The 16,396-nt window shown below is 36.1% G+C and overlaps 3 protein-coding genes across 4 annotated transcripts in view; 1 reads left to right on the forward strand and 2 right to left on the reverse strand.

Moving 5' to 3' along the window:
* The window catches only part of LOC139958665 (SWI/SNF-related matrix-associated actin-dependent regulator of chromatin subfamily D member 1-like), a 135,248-nt gene extending 130,726 nt beyond the window's left edge, over window positions 1–4,522 (forward strand). For both annotated transcript variants that reach the window (XM_071955919.1, XM_071955918.1), the window contains 2 exons: window positions 812–934; window positions 2,707–4,522. In XM_071955919.1, the coding sequence (XP_071812020.1) occupies window positions 812–934; window positions 2,707–2,856 (273 nt within the window). In that variant the 3' untranslated portion in view covers window positions 2,857–4,522. The remainder of the gene's footprint in view (window positions 1–811; window positions 935–2,706) is intronic.
* The window catches only part of LOC139958666 (26S proteasome regulatory subunit 8), a 204,192-nt gene that overhangs the window by 29,714 nt on the left and 158,082 nt on the right, over window positions 1–16,396 (reverse strand). The gene's annotated exons all lie outside the window — the stretch shown is intronic.
* Window positions 4,856–15,694, reverse strand: LOC139958670 (uncharacterized). Its single transcript, XM_071955925.1, has 5 exons — window positions 15,488–15,694; window positions 14,561–14,592; window positions 14,103–14,186; window positions 12,650–12,884; window positions 4,856–7,401 (listed from the first exon to the last, which is right to left on the reverse strand). Exons 1-5 carry the CDS (start codon window positions 15,545–15,547, stop codon window positions 7,204–7,206), a joined length of 609 nt encoding a protein of 202 aa, XP_071812026.1. The 5' UTR covers window positions 15,548–15,694; the 3' UTR covers window positions 4,856–7,203.

A 16,396-nucleotide genomic window follows, 5' to 3' on the forward strand; every position in this document is an offset into this window, starting at 1 on the left:
GATGCACTGTGAGAGAGACAATAGGGAAGTGTATGCCGGTTGTCTGATTATGTCATTCCTTTTATGACATGTATTTTAATAAACCACCCCCCCCCCTCCCCATCCCTCCAGTTATAAAACAACATCATTTAATTACATCATAATCCACAATGTTATTTAACCAAAGAACAGACAAGTTTTTTTGTGGGGGTGGGGGAGGGTGGGGGGCTACTGTTACCTGTTGCTTCCATTATTTTATAGGGAGAAACTCTTATGTTATGCAATAGTAGAAGTGCTACTTTGTTCTGGAACACCTAGAACAAACAAAATAATAATTTAAAGCTCTTTTTTTATTGGCTTTGAATCTGAAGCCATTATTCCACAATCTTGTTATAATTAATGCATGTTTATTAGCTTATACTATTTAACTTTCATTTCCATTAGTCAGGATGTTTGTTTTATGAAGTAGTGTTCAATATTAGGTTTGTACTTGTGGTGTTAATACAGAAGTTACAAAACTGCTTGTACAATAGATTTGTCAGATTAATTTGAATTATGAATTCCTTGCTAATTAGCTATTTATTAGTTCATGAATTTAGAGCAGAGTTTTAGTTGGATCAATTTCAGTGCTATTGAGCTGAATTATTAGAAAGTGAAGATTTTTCAATAAATCATATCAGGTGGGGTGTGGTGATTCACCAGAGGTTATTTTATCTGCAAGCATTTATGTTTGATGTTTTGTGTGGATTAAGTACGGCCAGCCCTCTTTTTGTCTTTCATTATCAGTAATATTTGACTCATTCTTTTCTTCTTTATCTCTCCATCTCCACAGATTCATGAGACCGTCGACACCATCAACCAACTCAAGATTCAGCGACAGTTTATGCTTGGCTTTGCCAGAGATCCCCAAGCATTTATCAGCGAGTTCCTAGTATCCCAGAGTCAGGATCTTAGGGTGAGTGTTTCTATTTATATTCGGGGAAGGATTTAAATGGGGGGGGGGGTTAGGGGAGGCAGGTTAAGGGTAGATAGAGAATTTAAATATTGGTTTGTTACAACAACAAAAAACTTTTCATCTCTTCTCCTCTGCTTTACTTTTCTTCACTGAGTACTGGGGTCATGTCCAGGAATTAGCAACAGGTTTGTTTTCCCTAAAATCTGCATTTGAGTTTGTTTAAGTTGGTGGTTGACTCAACAAGAACTGCTTTTTCTCACCCACGAGCTACATCTATAACACAGGGTGAATTAAAGCTCTAAAAGTGCGGGTTTGAAGATATTTCACTTTTCAAAAGTAAATATTGAATGACTGACTTGAATGAAGACTGAAATGATCAAGTTGTTTATACATTTCCATGGGCTGGGGGGGGGGCAGTCTTGTTCCTTGAAATAATTATTACGATTGAACTTTGGCATAGTTCAAAGCCAAAGAGTTTAAACTGGATACATGTATTCTTTTATAGTCATTCACACCAACCCTAGTAACCTTGGATTGTGAGGTTATACCATCACAAAATAATATTATGAAAGGACCTGATATTTATCTGCGATGTATATATAAATATATATATATATAATCGTGTGTGAATAGTGCTGTTTTAATAAACAATTAGTTTGTAAAGTCAGAAAATGATTGCCAGTATCTTCTTTCTGGCTAATAATAGTAACCAACACAATGCCATAATATATGCTTGGAAGAGTTTTCCAGAAAGATTGCATCTTCTGTGTCTAAATCTGATAAAAACATGATAGTTCAATAGATTCAGGATTCAATGTGTATTCTTTCAATTCCACCTTTCTTTCTTTCTTTTTCAATAAACTTTACCGCAAAGTTCAAAGCTTAGATGTAGTTTACCAAGGCTTCAGGGTTATGGCATTGAAGCTTCTGTACAATACATTGGGCTTCTTTATAGCGCTGCATTTTTGTTCGTGGTTCTTCTTGTTTATCCATTTGCAATGAGTATAGAACAAGATGTAAACAAGTTTCTATGGGAGAATTTACTATCAATGGGCCATCTCTCAAAGTTACTTTTATTAATTACTAGTAATTAACTATTATTTCATGCAAAAACTAATGAAGGGAAGGTCACAAGTATCATACAGGTTCCATGAATTTGTAGGAGGAGGTTACTTTTTAAAATGTAACAACATGAACAATCTCTGTTCAATTATCCTGTACACTCCATCAAACAATCCCAAAATGTGTTGAATTTTGATGTTTCACTGGACACTCGTTATTTTGGGGGAACTTTTTTGTTTTAATATGCACTGTTGTAGAGTCCATCACTCTTAATAGTCCTCACATTTAATCACATCGTAAAAACTTAAACATTTGAAATTGTTATTCTGTGAAACTGCTTAGATTTGTGTTTTGATATTTTATGACATTTTGTGTCTGAATTTAATGTTTTCTCCTCTTAGTTATATTTAAGTGTGAAAGAAAAATAATATTTGCTTAAATAACATAACACTTTGGAGAAGAAAATGCAAAAAAAAAAAAAAGACTTAAGGATGTGTTCCTTGTTTCTTCTATCCTTTGAGGTCCTCCAAATATGAATCAATCTTTGTAAGAAGTTTGTGGTTCGATATGAACACATCAGATCACAGATGAGTTTAACTAAAAAAGGAAATAAATCAAATGTTGAGTATAAAGTTGACTAAAAATAAGAAAGTTGATTTCATTTCAAATGACGTAATTTTGTATGATTTTTTTTTGGTCCTTTCTCTCAGACTATGAAAGACATCGTTGGTAACCCGGAGGATGAACGTCACGGTGAGTTTTACCTCCAGCCATGGATCCAGGAAGCCGTACGTCGGTATTTCTATGCCAAGGTCCAACAAAGACGTGCAGAACTGGAGCAAGCTCTAGGAAACTCTTAGTGGAGGAAGAGGGCAGCAGAGTTGAAATCGCTAAGTTTAAACAGTAGTTTGAAATGTAATAGATGTAATTAGCAAAGGCAAAACCCATCACCCCCTTCCCTTGTTGAAAGATTAGCTTGATAGTGATACACATCTTTATTTCATTAATATGTAGTTAAGTGTTAATGAGCTACCATCCCATTTATTGGGGTGGCAAAGGATGTTAGAGAAGTAGAGGGCGGTATGTAAGAATTATTATAGGGAAGCCAGGAGTAGTGTCAGACACATAGTTGGGGCTTAACAGCTTCCTTGTGGTTTTAGAACAACGTAGTGTAGAGTAAAACAAATGTAAATGAACAATGTAGTTGTAGACCAACATATGTGATTTTTGAACAAACTACTATTAAGAAACACCCCCTTCTTTCCCTCACACCTTAGCCATGTTGTATTGATGTGGTGGTCACCTCATTAAATTAACGACATAGATTAAAACCTTTGTCTTCTTAAAATAAAGTATGAGTTGGTTTACTCATGACACTTATTTTCACTCTTTGGCACAATTCCATCATAATTCACCGTTACTTTAAAACTTGGACTGTGATTCCTTAAGCTGATTCCTTAAGCACAGACTGATTCCTTAAGCACAGACTGATTCCTTAAGCACCAGCAAGTGAAATAATGTAATTTGATTGTTTTATAACAACAATAAGTTGGCTTTAATTCCCTGATAATGCTTATTAGTATTGTTCTCTTTGTAAAATGTTTCAACTTTCTGGAGGCTATGTGGTCCAAATTCTCCCCAAACATTGAGTAGTCAATAAACACTGTTAGTGTATTGACAAGATTATAAAATAAGTTAGATGCAACAGTTAAGCAACCCCGTAGTTAAGCAACCCCGTAGTTAAGCAACCCCGCAAAGAATTCTTGCCGGAAAAGTCAAATACGCCTAAAAACTCATTTCAGCTATTATACAAGACAAATCTTCTATACTTTGTTCTACTGGTTGAAGGTTTCTACATCAAAGTCATTCCTTGAGCTGGTAACACCAAACCATCAGTCTCACAAATTTGAATTGGCAAGTATGGTTAAGGAAAGTACTGTGGTAATCGTGTAGTCAGTGAGCACGTGCTGTATTGTAGGGTGATACGCTTAACTTTAAGATTAAATTAGAACAGAATTAATGGGAGCTAATATATGCAAGCTGACAGTTACTGATATCATAAATTGATATGTGAAATTGATATGTGAAATATTGTTAAGTTTAATATGAGTATATCTGCATTAATGCAGCAACTATACTTTCCTTAACATGGGTCTTTGGATATTAAAATACCTTTTCTAGTGCTAACATAATGTCTGAGTCATGGTATGGTAGGGTTTGTGAAGCAACCAACATCAAGCAAAATGCTCCATATTTGAAACAAGCAAGTTTTGTAACAATTAGTTCAAAATAGTAGTAGGAATCTTTCTGTAATTTGTAAAATAACAAGCATATCATGTTTGGTTCATTTTATTTCTCAGATACCATTTTTAACAATGCCATTGTGTTAAGTAATGCCTTGTTTGCATTGGTTCAGTTTTAAGCACAACCATCTTTTTCTTTTTTTATTGTTTATTTTCCATTTCATTTCCTTTTTATTTAGTTTGTAGTTCCACAGATAACATTTCAAAAGATGAGATCACTGAATGTGTTTGTATTGTCTTCTCTTATTTCTTTACGAAATCGGTTAAAAATCCCTGGTCTATCAGTATGATCCCTGGTTAATCAGTATGATCCCTGGTCTATCAGTATGATTCCTGGTTAATCAGTATCCAAGGTCCATTGCCACCCACTAACAGCTGGATTATTCATTAGGTAGATCATAGGACTTTATGATATGGTTATGATTATGATAGGTCCAAGCCTTATTCCAATCTTATAATTTCTTGGCTTTTTCAAACTTCTTTATAATTTTCTGGTCCATTTGTGATGCTATGTTGTCATATATACATCCCCAATAAATGCACAAGAAGAGTAATGTCAAAGAAGAAACAGATTGTATTAACCCTTCACATATCCTAATTGATTGTTGCATGAATGGCAGACAGAAATATTAGACACAAAAATATATAATTTGCACTTGATAACCAACGACTTCACTATCATAGTAAAAAGATCAAATATATACAGACACAATTAATATTAATTGACAAAAAGAATAATTACCACAGAAATCTTAAATGGTACTGATTTATACAACCACCCTTGCTCCCTCCCTACCGCCCCCCTCCCTCCTCCCCTTACTTGCCCGAGTACAAAATATCTCTCATTAATGAAATGAACCAATTAAAACAACAAAAAAATCATAGAGGGGAGAATTCACAGAATTCACAAACAATGTGGATAACATTTATAGAAAATCAGAAGTTTATACCAAACAGTTGTTAAAAGAACCTTCAGCTTAGCCAGGTTTTACTACTCCTTGAATTTAAAACAAAAACACTTTAGAGGGTTGACAAATTTTTGTTTTCAAATGAAAAACAGAACTCTCATTTAACCCATTAAACTTAGCCACAACAGCCACAACTTCTTTAAAGCACTGAACCATGGTTTCAAAATTCCTCGTTTATCAAAAAGGTGTGTTATTCAATCCTACCTGGTTATTCCAAAATGTTTACTGGCGAAGGACTTAATGCGTTTCATAGTAGTATAAATAAAGCATTATAACATTGTAAGTATAACCACCAAGTACCTGGATTATAAACACCAAAGATGAAAAATGAAATAACACCAATAACAAATCAAAGTTAAAAGGGGAACCATTTAGACAACTTATCTGACTTATGTATCCCATGTGACACAAATCAATTGTAATAATAAACAATACCCTGGAATCATAACCATTTGCTGATAATACTTCTCAAGAATGAAATGTTACAATGCGGCAAAATTGTTTGCAGAAAACCATGTTGCAGATTCCAACGAAAATGGAAATACTTATTTTCTTTTAAGCTGTATAAGAATTTTAAGTTTATACAGTTTTGACAAACATTCAAATATGAAAACCCCAAATCAAATGTTTGGTTGGCTTTTTGCTTGTAAATAAAACAGTCTTCCTAGTTCAATGAGTGTTCAATGAACAATTTGATTCCTCTTTAGTAAAAGCATTCACTCTTAAATGATTTGTAATTCATCCACAAATTGTCAGGAAAAATGCTCCCAAAAAGGAAGTGGGGGTAGTTTTCAGAGAGTTCTAGTTTTACTTTTATGTTGATTGGATGTTCTGGTACATTAAAGAATGTCTTGAGGCACAGAATTAATTTTGCTATGTTAAAGAATGTTAAAAAATACCATTATCAGTCCAGGTCGTATTTCCATAACACTTTTAATATTTGAAAAATGACCCTTTAAACAGCTGGCTTCACCCATTAAAGTGACTGGACTATGTAGTCTAATGCAAAGACAAACAGGGCAGTTTTCACAGACGCAACACTTACAGAGTTATACAGAAAACACTGTGGAAAGGTTTGCAGTGACAAAACACGGAGATCTCATAGTTAAACACCTACAGGGAAACAACATTGGAACAATGGTAGATGCCTAGAATTGTAGACAAGTCAGTTTACCCTAATAGATGTAGCTTGTAACAGGTGGAAAAGTTCTGCAAGGCTTCGGAGAACACAAGAGTATCAGGATTCGGTGTTTACCACATAACTGAGCCGGGATCAATAAATTGAGGATGTTACCAAAGCTTTAGCAAAGAGTACTCTTTTCACAATACAACTTTGGAGCTGATTACTGTTCAAAGGATTCACCATCTGGCTGTAGACCCTTTAAAGTGTCTTTCCACGGCTGCAAAGACCTCCATTCTATGCTACCTTCCCAGGTATTAACTATTCTTCATGTGACTTTGATAGGTCGGTGAAAACACCAACTAGACTTAAACTGTACTGTTAATCTACTGCAACAGAGATTTACGATGCCTTTAGACAAATTTCCAGATTTCAAGCAAGGTACTTAATTAAGAAAATTAGACTACAATAAAGCTGTAAGAGTTCCAGAATTAGCCATTGTTGATTCACAAACAGTAGCACTCATACTCATGTAAGAAAACCATTATAAAATCACAAAAAGTTCATTTTGCACTTGTAATGTACATAACTGTGTTGAAATCAATGGAATTGTCATGTTGTATGTCAATGCCAGTTAATGCAGTATATAAAGTCCCTTTCATTCGTAATCGACAGTCCATGTTTGATACATGAATATTAATATGAATATTGAATTTGACTAACTATTTGGTGAGTAATCTTATGTCCAATGTTATACAGAAAGAATGGTTATGTCAACTTGAGGCTAAATCAAACAAAAAGAAGTGGATATGATTTTTAACTGTCGCTAGGTGCTGTTGGAGTTTGCATATGTGTGTATGCGGGTGGCTGCCCTGCGTTGGTTGGTGGGGGTGGACCTGGGGGGTACATAGGCTGTTGCTGGAACTCAGGAGAAAAAGCGTACTGCTGGGTTGGATAAGGCATAGCAGTGGGTGGGCCTTGGTATGCTGGATATAGGTCAGGCTTTGATGTAACCTACGATGAAAAAGAGGATAAACGATACATCTTCAATAGATTATAAGCTTTATTACAAAGTTTAGTACTTTAAATTTAAATTATGAAGCAAAACAACGAGGGTGATAATTTATCGAGTATCGCAAAATGCAAAATATGCATAGCAGTGTTTTGTATACTCGAGTCTGAAGCACACTTTCTGCAGTATATGATGAGAGTGAAATTTATTAACCTGGAAACCAACTGTATGAAATGTAAGCACTAAATTATACCCTGATCTTCCTTTTACACACTATGAAAGACAAGGAAAATCAGGGGAAACATGGTCAATTGTGAAGTAAATCCTACAACGAAGTGAAATACTATATATATTTACGATTATTCTTGGAATATGGCCCATTATGGAATGTACCTTAGAAGCATGTTATGTACCGTTCTTCATTTGATGAGTTAGAAATACTGCAAATTTGTTTTAAGTGTTGTTAACCAAAACAGGTACTATCTGACTTTCGAGGTGGTTTTACTTTCAACCACAATTATACTTCAGCCACATGAGTGATCCAGACCAACTTCCAGTCTTGTTTTTCATGACAAATGACAACATTGACATTATTACGGCCAGCCTCATCACATCACCGTGGCTAATAAAATGCTCAATTGTCCAATTTCTAGCCGATTCAATGGTAGGAAGCGATAAAGGCAAGATCAAGGCTATAGTGCAGGGCCCATTGATATAACCACTGATCAAGGATGCAGTGTAGGACCCATTGGTATAACCATTGACCTATTTCATTCACATATGTCTAGATCTCCATATTACAAATTTCCAACAAGCATTGAAAAATGTTTCCTGCTCCATTTTGTAAGTATGGAAAGTGTCATTTATCATCAAAAACTTATAAACAGACTAAATATGTCAGCTTTAACGATTGCTAGAGGTTAGGCCTAGTGTTACAGAATACGCACAGATGCACCATTCATTGCGGGAGACACTCAGTGACACATACTGCACAGTGCACCTTATGTTTATTTACACAGAATAATCCTCAGTGTGACTTACAAGTGGTTACTAACTTACTGTTTGTGAGTCGTACAAAGGATAATAACTTACAACAGCCGATTGCAATTTTAATACGTTACTGAACAAATTTACATGCAGGTAAAGAGACGTGTTGTTGTTTGTAACATTGTTATTTTTTAAATTTTTGTGCCATTTTGTTAATATTATGACATTTTTGTTTGTTTTTGGTTCCTTGCTTTTTGCAAAGCAAGGAACCTATGCGTTCAACTTGGCGTGTGTGTGTGTGTGTGTGTGTGTGTGTGTGTGTGTGTGTGTGTGTGTGTGTGTGTGTATGTGACGCTTGGCTTGTGTACACGATATCTCAATAAGGAAATGATGTATCATGATGAAACTTGTTGGGTGGATAGCCCATAGTAAGAGGAAGATCCCTATTGTTTTTGGTGCCCGCAAAGGTCACCAAAGGTCAGTTAGATGCCAAAAACCAATATATTAAAAACAGCAATAACTCCCATTGACAGGGTCCGACATGGTTGATATTTTGGGAGTAGTTGTGAATGGGGTAATGCATCGTTTCGAAACATAACGATAATGTGATCCAAGGTCAACAAAGGTCAATTAATGATAAAAAACTAGTATTTTTGCGATAACTTGAGAACGAAATGTCCGTTAGGGTTGGGAGTTGCTTCAATGTAATCCAATTGTCGACCCGCACCTGGGTGACCCTTGACCTCAATTTGACCTTTGGTGACCTTTACGTGTTTTTGGGGATTTTTACAGTTTTGATGCTATTTTCAGATGTCAAAGGTACCTTCTGAACATAAATGTCAATAGGTTGACCCCGTGTGACCTTTATGTGCGAAGTTATATGGGGTCAAAGTTTTTCGGTCGGAGTTAGGATGGTTGTACAGACTTTTCGTTTTGTTTTTTGGAATCAGGAGATTAAACTACATCTGAAACCAAGGTCAAAAGGTCAAAGGTCACATTAGAAAAAATGTGCTTATTTTGGGAGGAAACGAGCAAAAAAGAAAATGTTTGGTTTTGATGCTAGATTTGGATACCAAAGGTACCTTCCGATCAAAAATGTCAATGGGTTGACACCCGTGTGACCTTCGTGTGCGAAGTTATACTAGGTCAAAGTTAATTTTCAGACATTTAATGCAATAACTCCCAGTTCCAAGGTGTGACGTGGTTGATATTTTTGGACAAGTTGCAAATGGTATAGGGGAATATTTTCAAACTTAACGGTCATGTGATCCGAGGTCACCAAAGGTCAATTAATGTTAAAAAACTAGTATTTTGGGAGGAGAAAATGGGCAAAGAAAAAAATGTTTGAATTTGTATAGTTTGATGCTCTATTTAGGTCTCACCGATCAAAAATGTCAATAAGTTGACCCAAGGTGACCTTTGTATGTTAAGTTATATGAGGTCAAAGTTAATTTTCAGACATTTAGTGTAATAACTCCCAGTGCCAAGGTATTACACGGTTGATATTTTGGGACAAGTTGCAAATGGTATAGGGGAATATTTTCAAAATTAACGGTCATGTGATCCGAGGTCACTAAAGGTCAATTAATGATAAAAAACTAGTATTTTTGCGATAACTTGAGAACAAATTGTCCGTTAGGGTTGGGAGTTGCTTCAATGTAATCCAATTGTCGACCCGCATCTGGGTGACCCTTGACCTAAATTTGACCTCTGGTGACCTCTGGTGACCTTTTTGTGTTTTGTGGATTTTTACAGTTTCGATGCTAGTTTCAGATGTTAAAGGTACCTTCTGATCATAAATGTCAATGGGTTGACCCCCGTGTGACCTTTGTGTGCGAAGTTATACGAGGTCAAAGTTAATTTTCAGACATTTAATGCAATGACTCCCAGTTCCAAGGTGTGACACGGTTGATACTTTTGGAGTAGTTGCAAATGGTATAGGGTATTATTTTCAAACTTAACGGTCATGTGATCCAAGGTCACCAAAGGTCAATTAATGATAAAAAACTAGTATTTTTGCGATAACTTGAGAACGAATTGTCAGTTAGGGTTGGGAGTTGCTTCTACGTAATCCAATTGTCCACCCACATCTGGGTGACCCTTGACCTCAATTTGACCTCTGGTGACCTTTTCGTGTTTTGGGGATTTTTACAGTTTCGATGCTATTTTCAGATGTTAAAGGTACCTTCTGATCATAAATGTCAATAGGTTGACCCCTGGATGAGCTTTGTGTGTGAAGTTATAGGAGGTCAAAGTTAATTTTCAGACATTTCATGCAATAACTCCCAGTGCCAAGGTGTGACAAGGTTGATTTTTTTGGACAAGTTGCGAATGGTATAGGGGAATATTTTCAAACTTAGCGGTCATGTGATCCAAGGTCACCAAAGGTCAGCTAATGTTAAAAAACTAGTATTTTAGGGGGAGAAAATGGGCAAAGAAAACATGTTTGAATTTTCACAGTTTTGATGCTCCGTTTAGGTCTCACCGATCAAAAATGTCAATTGGTTGACCTACGGGTGACCTTTGTGTGTGAAGTTATGTATACAAGTTCAAAGTTAATTTTCAGACATTTAATGCAATTAAATTCCAATGCCAAGGTGTGACACGGTTGATAATTTGGGACAAGTTGTGAATGGGGTGTTGGAACATTTTCAAACTTAAAGATCATGTCATCTGTGGTCACGAATGTTATCATATCTGTTGACCGGCTTGTAGGTGACCTTATACTTCTTACATTTTCGACGCCATATTTAGATCTCAGAAGTGCCTTTTGATCAAAATCCGATCACATTTTGTGATCACAAAAGTGTTGGCTATAGTGTTGGTTACTTTATGCGTACATGTAGGACCACAATTACTTGGACTATTTAAGCCCAATCTTGCTTGATAATATTATGTGTATTGTCATATACCCCAAGCAAGGAACCACAGTGCCCTTGGGCTCTTGTTGTGATAGGCTTTTTGAACTCGTCATTGACAACCCTTCTTGAGCACTGGCGCGAACATTGTGTGACATACAGTATGGATATGTCTAACGTGGACACAGATTACATATGTGATGCGTGGACACATGCTATGTGGACACAGGTTACATCGTGACAATATGATCAAAATAACACTCAAAGTCAATACTCTTCTTTGAGCATTGATCGTTATATTTGATTGTTTAATTTATTACTATCATTCGAATATAGCTTTCACTTTCTAAAGCATTTACATGAGAGAGTTAACAGACATGATAAACAAAGCACTTCTATGCTTCTTTCATGCAAGGTGGCAACAAAACCACTTTTTCCAGGTCAGTTTTACCTAGGTGTTAAATCTAGAACAATGGATGTATTGCCTTCCATGGGTTTCATGTGCAATAAAGTGGTTTCAACTTCATTTCCTTATGACAGATCAACTTGACACAGAGGTGCACGGAATTTAAACTTCATTCAGCCATGAATCTCTGCTAAGTTGATATAAATAAGCACTGTCATATAAAGAACAATGAGAACTGAATAAATACGGATGTTATCAAAGTTCCCTGTATTCTCCAAGGTTTGCTTAAATATAAGGATATGATCTAACAGAAAGTGCATGGCTATGAACAAAAGAACACACCTCCTCTGCATATATATGCTTAACAAAGAAGAGGATATCCTACGGATATTTCCTAGTGAGGGTGGATGATTGCAGCATGATAGCCATACTAACTGTATTCATTATGGAATCTTTACTTATTTATGTTCTGTTGAAGGTATTCATGACAAAGTTATTTGCAGAGTAACTAACTCTGTTAATGCACCTTTTGGCTTCATTTCAGTTATTTTTCAGTTTAGGATTTAACGCACAAACTCTGTTGTAAAGGATTTTGCAATAAGTTATGTTGATCATTGCTCAAGTTTCATATGAAAATACTTCAATTTTTCAAAATTAACCCAACGATTAATGGTACTTACTACATGGTACAACTGCCCGCCCAAGTTCCCCTTTTGTGGAATGTCAAAATATTTGTGTCAAATGTCAAAATAATCGTGAAGTACAGTACACCTGGATTAAAGGTTTAAAGGGTGTTTGAGGTTCATCGATTGAAATCTTGGTTTCGATTAATACTTGGTAGCTATGGCAACCTTGTCAGGTTATGGCAACAAAGATGCAGGAAGATGTTGCTTTTAATATTAGCTGCCTTATGCTAGTGATATGTGTTCCCTATCCCACATCACACAAGTCTGTTAAGGTATACTGGTATATATATATACAGTCTGTGTATGTTTTTACCTCGCTGTAAGGAGGGGGGCTCTGGTAGGCCTGTGGTGGTAGTGCATGCTGGTGATGTACAGCTGGTCCAGGTGGTGGTCTAACACCGACAGGGTATGCAGTAGCTGTGATATTTGTGGTTCTTCCTGGCCCACCTGGAATGATGATTTGGTTATGTTGTTGCCCGTAGTACTGGCGACGTTTAGCATAGCTGCACATACCGCAGCATGACATCATGATTATAAACATTACAAACCTGTAAAGATGGGTGAGCAAAAAATATCTACATCACGACAAACGATCAGGGAAGAAACCACCTAAAGACAAAACTATTAGAACAATACGTTTCTACAGTATGAATGTAGCAAATCATCTAGATGCATTTTTCCCCGCACTATGAATTATACATTAACGCAGTAAATATACGAAAAGGTAGTTAAATGTTGAAACTGTCCCTCTTGAAATCATTCAAGTCTATGAAGGCCCACTGTGAATGTCCGTAAGGACGAAAAGGCCAAACACTTTACTTTCTCTCACAGATATATATTTATTTATCTGTTTAACAGAGAAACAGCGGGCTCATGTATGTCTCAGGTAACTCTCACAATTGCAGGCCTTGATTCCGGTTATTAACTGGCTAACTAGCAGTAGAGTCTGCCATTTGCCAGCAGCAAATGAGACACTGGCAATTTTCTGCAAACTGTAGATGTTAAGAACTTGAAAACATGATAAGTTGTCTGACATTTTTCGGTCATAGAATTAGCATGGTTCCTGTACCTAGCATAAGCCTTGTGATACGCCTTGTTATCAGCAAATATTATCGGGCTGCTCTTAAAGGCCTTTGCAGTAACTGATATATTGTATATTCAGGAAAAAAGCAGTGAGAACTTGATTCTAGCTAGTACTGTAGGTTCTTGAAGCAGTGGCCTTACACAGTAAGTGGTTATAACTGTAACTGTAATCTCTACAACAACTGTTTCTTAGAGACTGTATCATTTTACATTTTGCCAGCTATTTTCAAAACCTGCAGTGTGTTCCACAAATAGCATTGCAATGAAATTAATACACCCTCCTATATTTCCCACCAACTGAAGGTTAAATAGTGAGCAATTGCTGATTCAATTCTGTTGTCAACATTTGTCTCACAGGGGCACTTTCACAGAGGTGTTAATCCTGCAGAAAACTGCAAAAGTTTAAATTTTCAAAAATCTTCTCCTCTTTGCTCGTTATTCGGAAAATGTCAGGATAGCGGGCATTTTCTCTATAGGTGTGAAAGTTTAACATGGACAGCATTGATACTGAAAATTAAGCTGCCTTAATATGCTTAAATGTGTAAGATAGAGTATATGTATCGTCACTGTTCAAATAGTTTTAGCATGTCTGTAAACTGAGATCTGTAGACTTCCATTTGGAATGAGAAAGCCCCAGGGCTATGAAATAAAACTCTTCAAACAAATCTTTTCGGCTTGCTTACCAGAAATACCATAGGTTCCAAAAGCTGTAGCCATAACTGTTACGACAGCACATGGAACCGCAGCAATATTCATCAAAGGAACAACTGTGAATGAAACAAATACACCGTGTTTAAATGACCTAAACATGAAAGTTACACATATTAGTCATTGTACAATGACAAAACTAATTTTAGAAATCAAAGTAGTTGAAAAGGAAGGATACATTTAACTTAACATAATTCATATTTATCTAAGTCTATAGTTTAGTTTAGTAGAAAAAAGGGATTGGGAGGGACCCTCAAGTCCCCTTCAAGGAGCCTATAGGAGAGAAAATTAAACTATTACCCTATTACTATACATGTATATACTATACCTTCCTGTAACCAGAAAGGTGGTTATTCTTAGGTTATATGGTGACTGTATTCAACTTCTCTTGCTACTGTATTAAAAGTTTGAAAAGATAGTATCGCATACTTACTACTCGCCATTATCACAGTATTCACCAGTAACCTGACAAAGAAGACAGAAAACATTATTGTGTGTACCATAAAAAGAGAGTGATTAAAATGTACATTAACTCTTTGGATTTGTGCAAAATGTAGCGATTCCATCTTTTAATACTTGTCTGCCTTTCACAATTCATCAACCATATCTCATACTTAACTCCCACAATTCTCTATTTATTCCTGTTTAACAACCAATGCAGGTCTTTGATTTCTTAAGCAAAACTGGGCAGTCAGGTCAAGATTCAGCTGGATAACTGACATTCTAAGTTAGTAGGCTATGTCATTACTAGAGAGCTCTGTTCTGGCTGCCTATAGAACAGTTTGAGGGCATGTTCTTTCTCAACCTTTAACCTGATTATGCTATACTTCCATTCTCCTTTCCAAGGGACTCGTGAAATTCACTTGACCTATAGCCATAGTAACAACTAACACTTCATGATACAGTGAGCATCCATGTAAGGGGACTGGGGTTGGGAGTGAATGGAGTTGTAGTTTTGTTCTCTGGCTTTTTCTTTGTTGACTTTTCTTGAAAGTATCATGCTTTGAAAAGCAAAGATGTCTATCGGAGACACTCACTACTCAGAAACTGTATTTCATCAGTCTCAGCAAAGAAAGGTAGATAAATCTAGGTACTAATAATATTTTGCAGGCCTAAAGTTACGACTTGGCTGGGCCTACCATAGTACTATTAAGTAAGGCTCAAGTGATTAGGCCCTAGATAAATTGCTAAGTTACTGCATCATGCGAAATATAGTTACCAACACATACAGTATGGTTATACGTTTGGCCTAGGCCTAAGTTGTGCCTAGCGTGGCTAATAGTAATTTTTGACGTTATATGTTAATCCCGTGCTAGGACTAAGGTATTTGTTTTAATAGACATAGCCTATGCTTACTTACCACCTGAATTAATAGAGTAAGAATAACCCCAAGAACAGTGGTACAATCTATTATCGTCATGTTTGTTCCCTCCTCTTTCTCACGCTTTCAAATATTACGAAGTCTGTATGAAGTTATAACTTTCGTACGCGTACGATTTAATTCCTGGTAACTAACGTTTGTCTTCACTCTCTATGTAATGTCGCGTTCTACTAATACTGTATACTGTACTAATGTATATACGTAACGTACGTGTGTACGTAGAACAGTAAAGCGGATATAATAGGGCTGGAAGGTCAATTACACACTATCTCCAGGAATCTGTGACGTCATAGAAAGCCCAATATGGAAACTTACATATGGGAAAATCCCACATATTTCTTGAACGTTGCAAACATATGAAATCTTGGACGGTATCTTTTCGGCTCTAAAGTATCGTAGGTTTTCACTTATAGGTTATGCATGTGTATCCCTAATCCCACGGATATACATGTACTGTCTTCTAATATAATATTCCATTCTACGTCGCATTTGATAAAAAGATATAGGTGTGCTCGTTAGTTGAACTTCGTTAATGAAACTGATAATTATGGCTCTCTCTCTAAAGGTGATCTGCCTTATGGCAGGTCCCTCACCAAACACAAAATCATAATAATCGCTCTTCTGCAATCCTCTTCATAGTGAAATAATTTCTACCATCTCTGATAATGGCTATACATGCACAAATGAAGTTCTTTTTCTTATAGAAAATGATACAAGTTTATTCATATAGATGATATAGTAAAATCTGTGATGTGTGTAACATGCTATTGTATTTGACGTAATGATAGCGGATTAAAAAACACACCAGTCCTCTCATGGCAAACCACGTGTCAATCTCTAGTCATTTTGTAAGGTGATGTTTGAGCCTCTCAGTAAGGTGGAATATGC

Source organism: Apostichopus japonicus, chromosome 18, assembly GCF_037975245.1.
Source record: "Apostichopus japonicus isolate 1M-3 chromosome 18, ASM3797524v1, whole genome shotgun sequence".
Lineage (NCBI taxonomy): Eukaryota > Metazoa > Echinodermata > Holothuroidea > Aspidochirotida > Stichopodidae > Apostichopus > Apostichopus japonicus.

What these genes read in the sequence shown, in the direction of transcription:
- LOC139958670 (XM_071955925.1), bottom strand. Translation starts at nt 15,547, where the DNA reads ATGACGATAATAGATTGTACCACTGTTCTTGGGGTTATTCTTACTCTA. An exon ending in TTACTCTATTAATTCAGGTG is followed by an intron (nt 14,593 to 15,487) that starts GTAAGTAAGCAT and finishes CTTCTTTGTCAG; the next exon opens with GTTACTGGTGAATACTGTGA. An exon ending in GCCCCCCTCCTTACAGCGAG is followed by an intron (nt 7,402 to 12,649) that starts GTAAAAACATAC and finishes TTTTCATCGTAG; the next exon opens with GTTACATCAAAGCCTGACCT.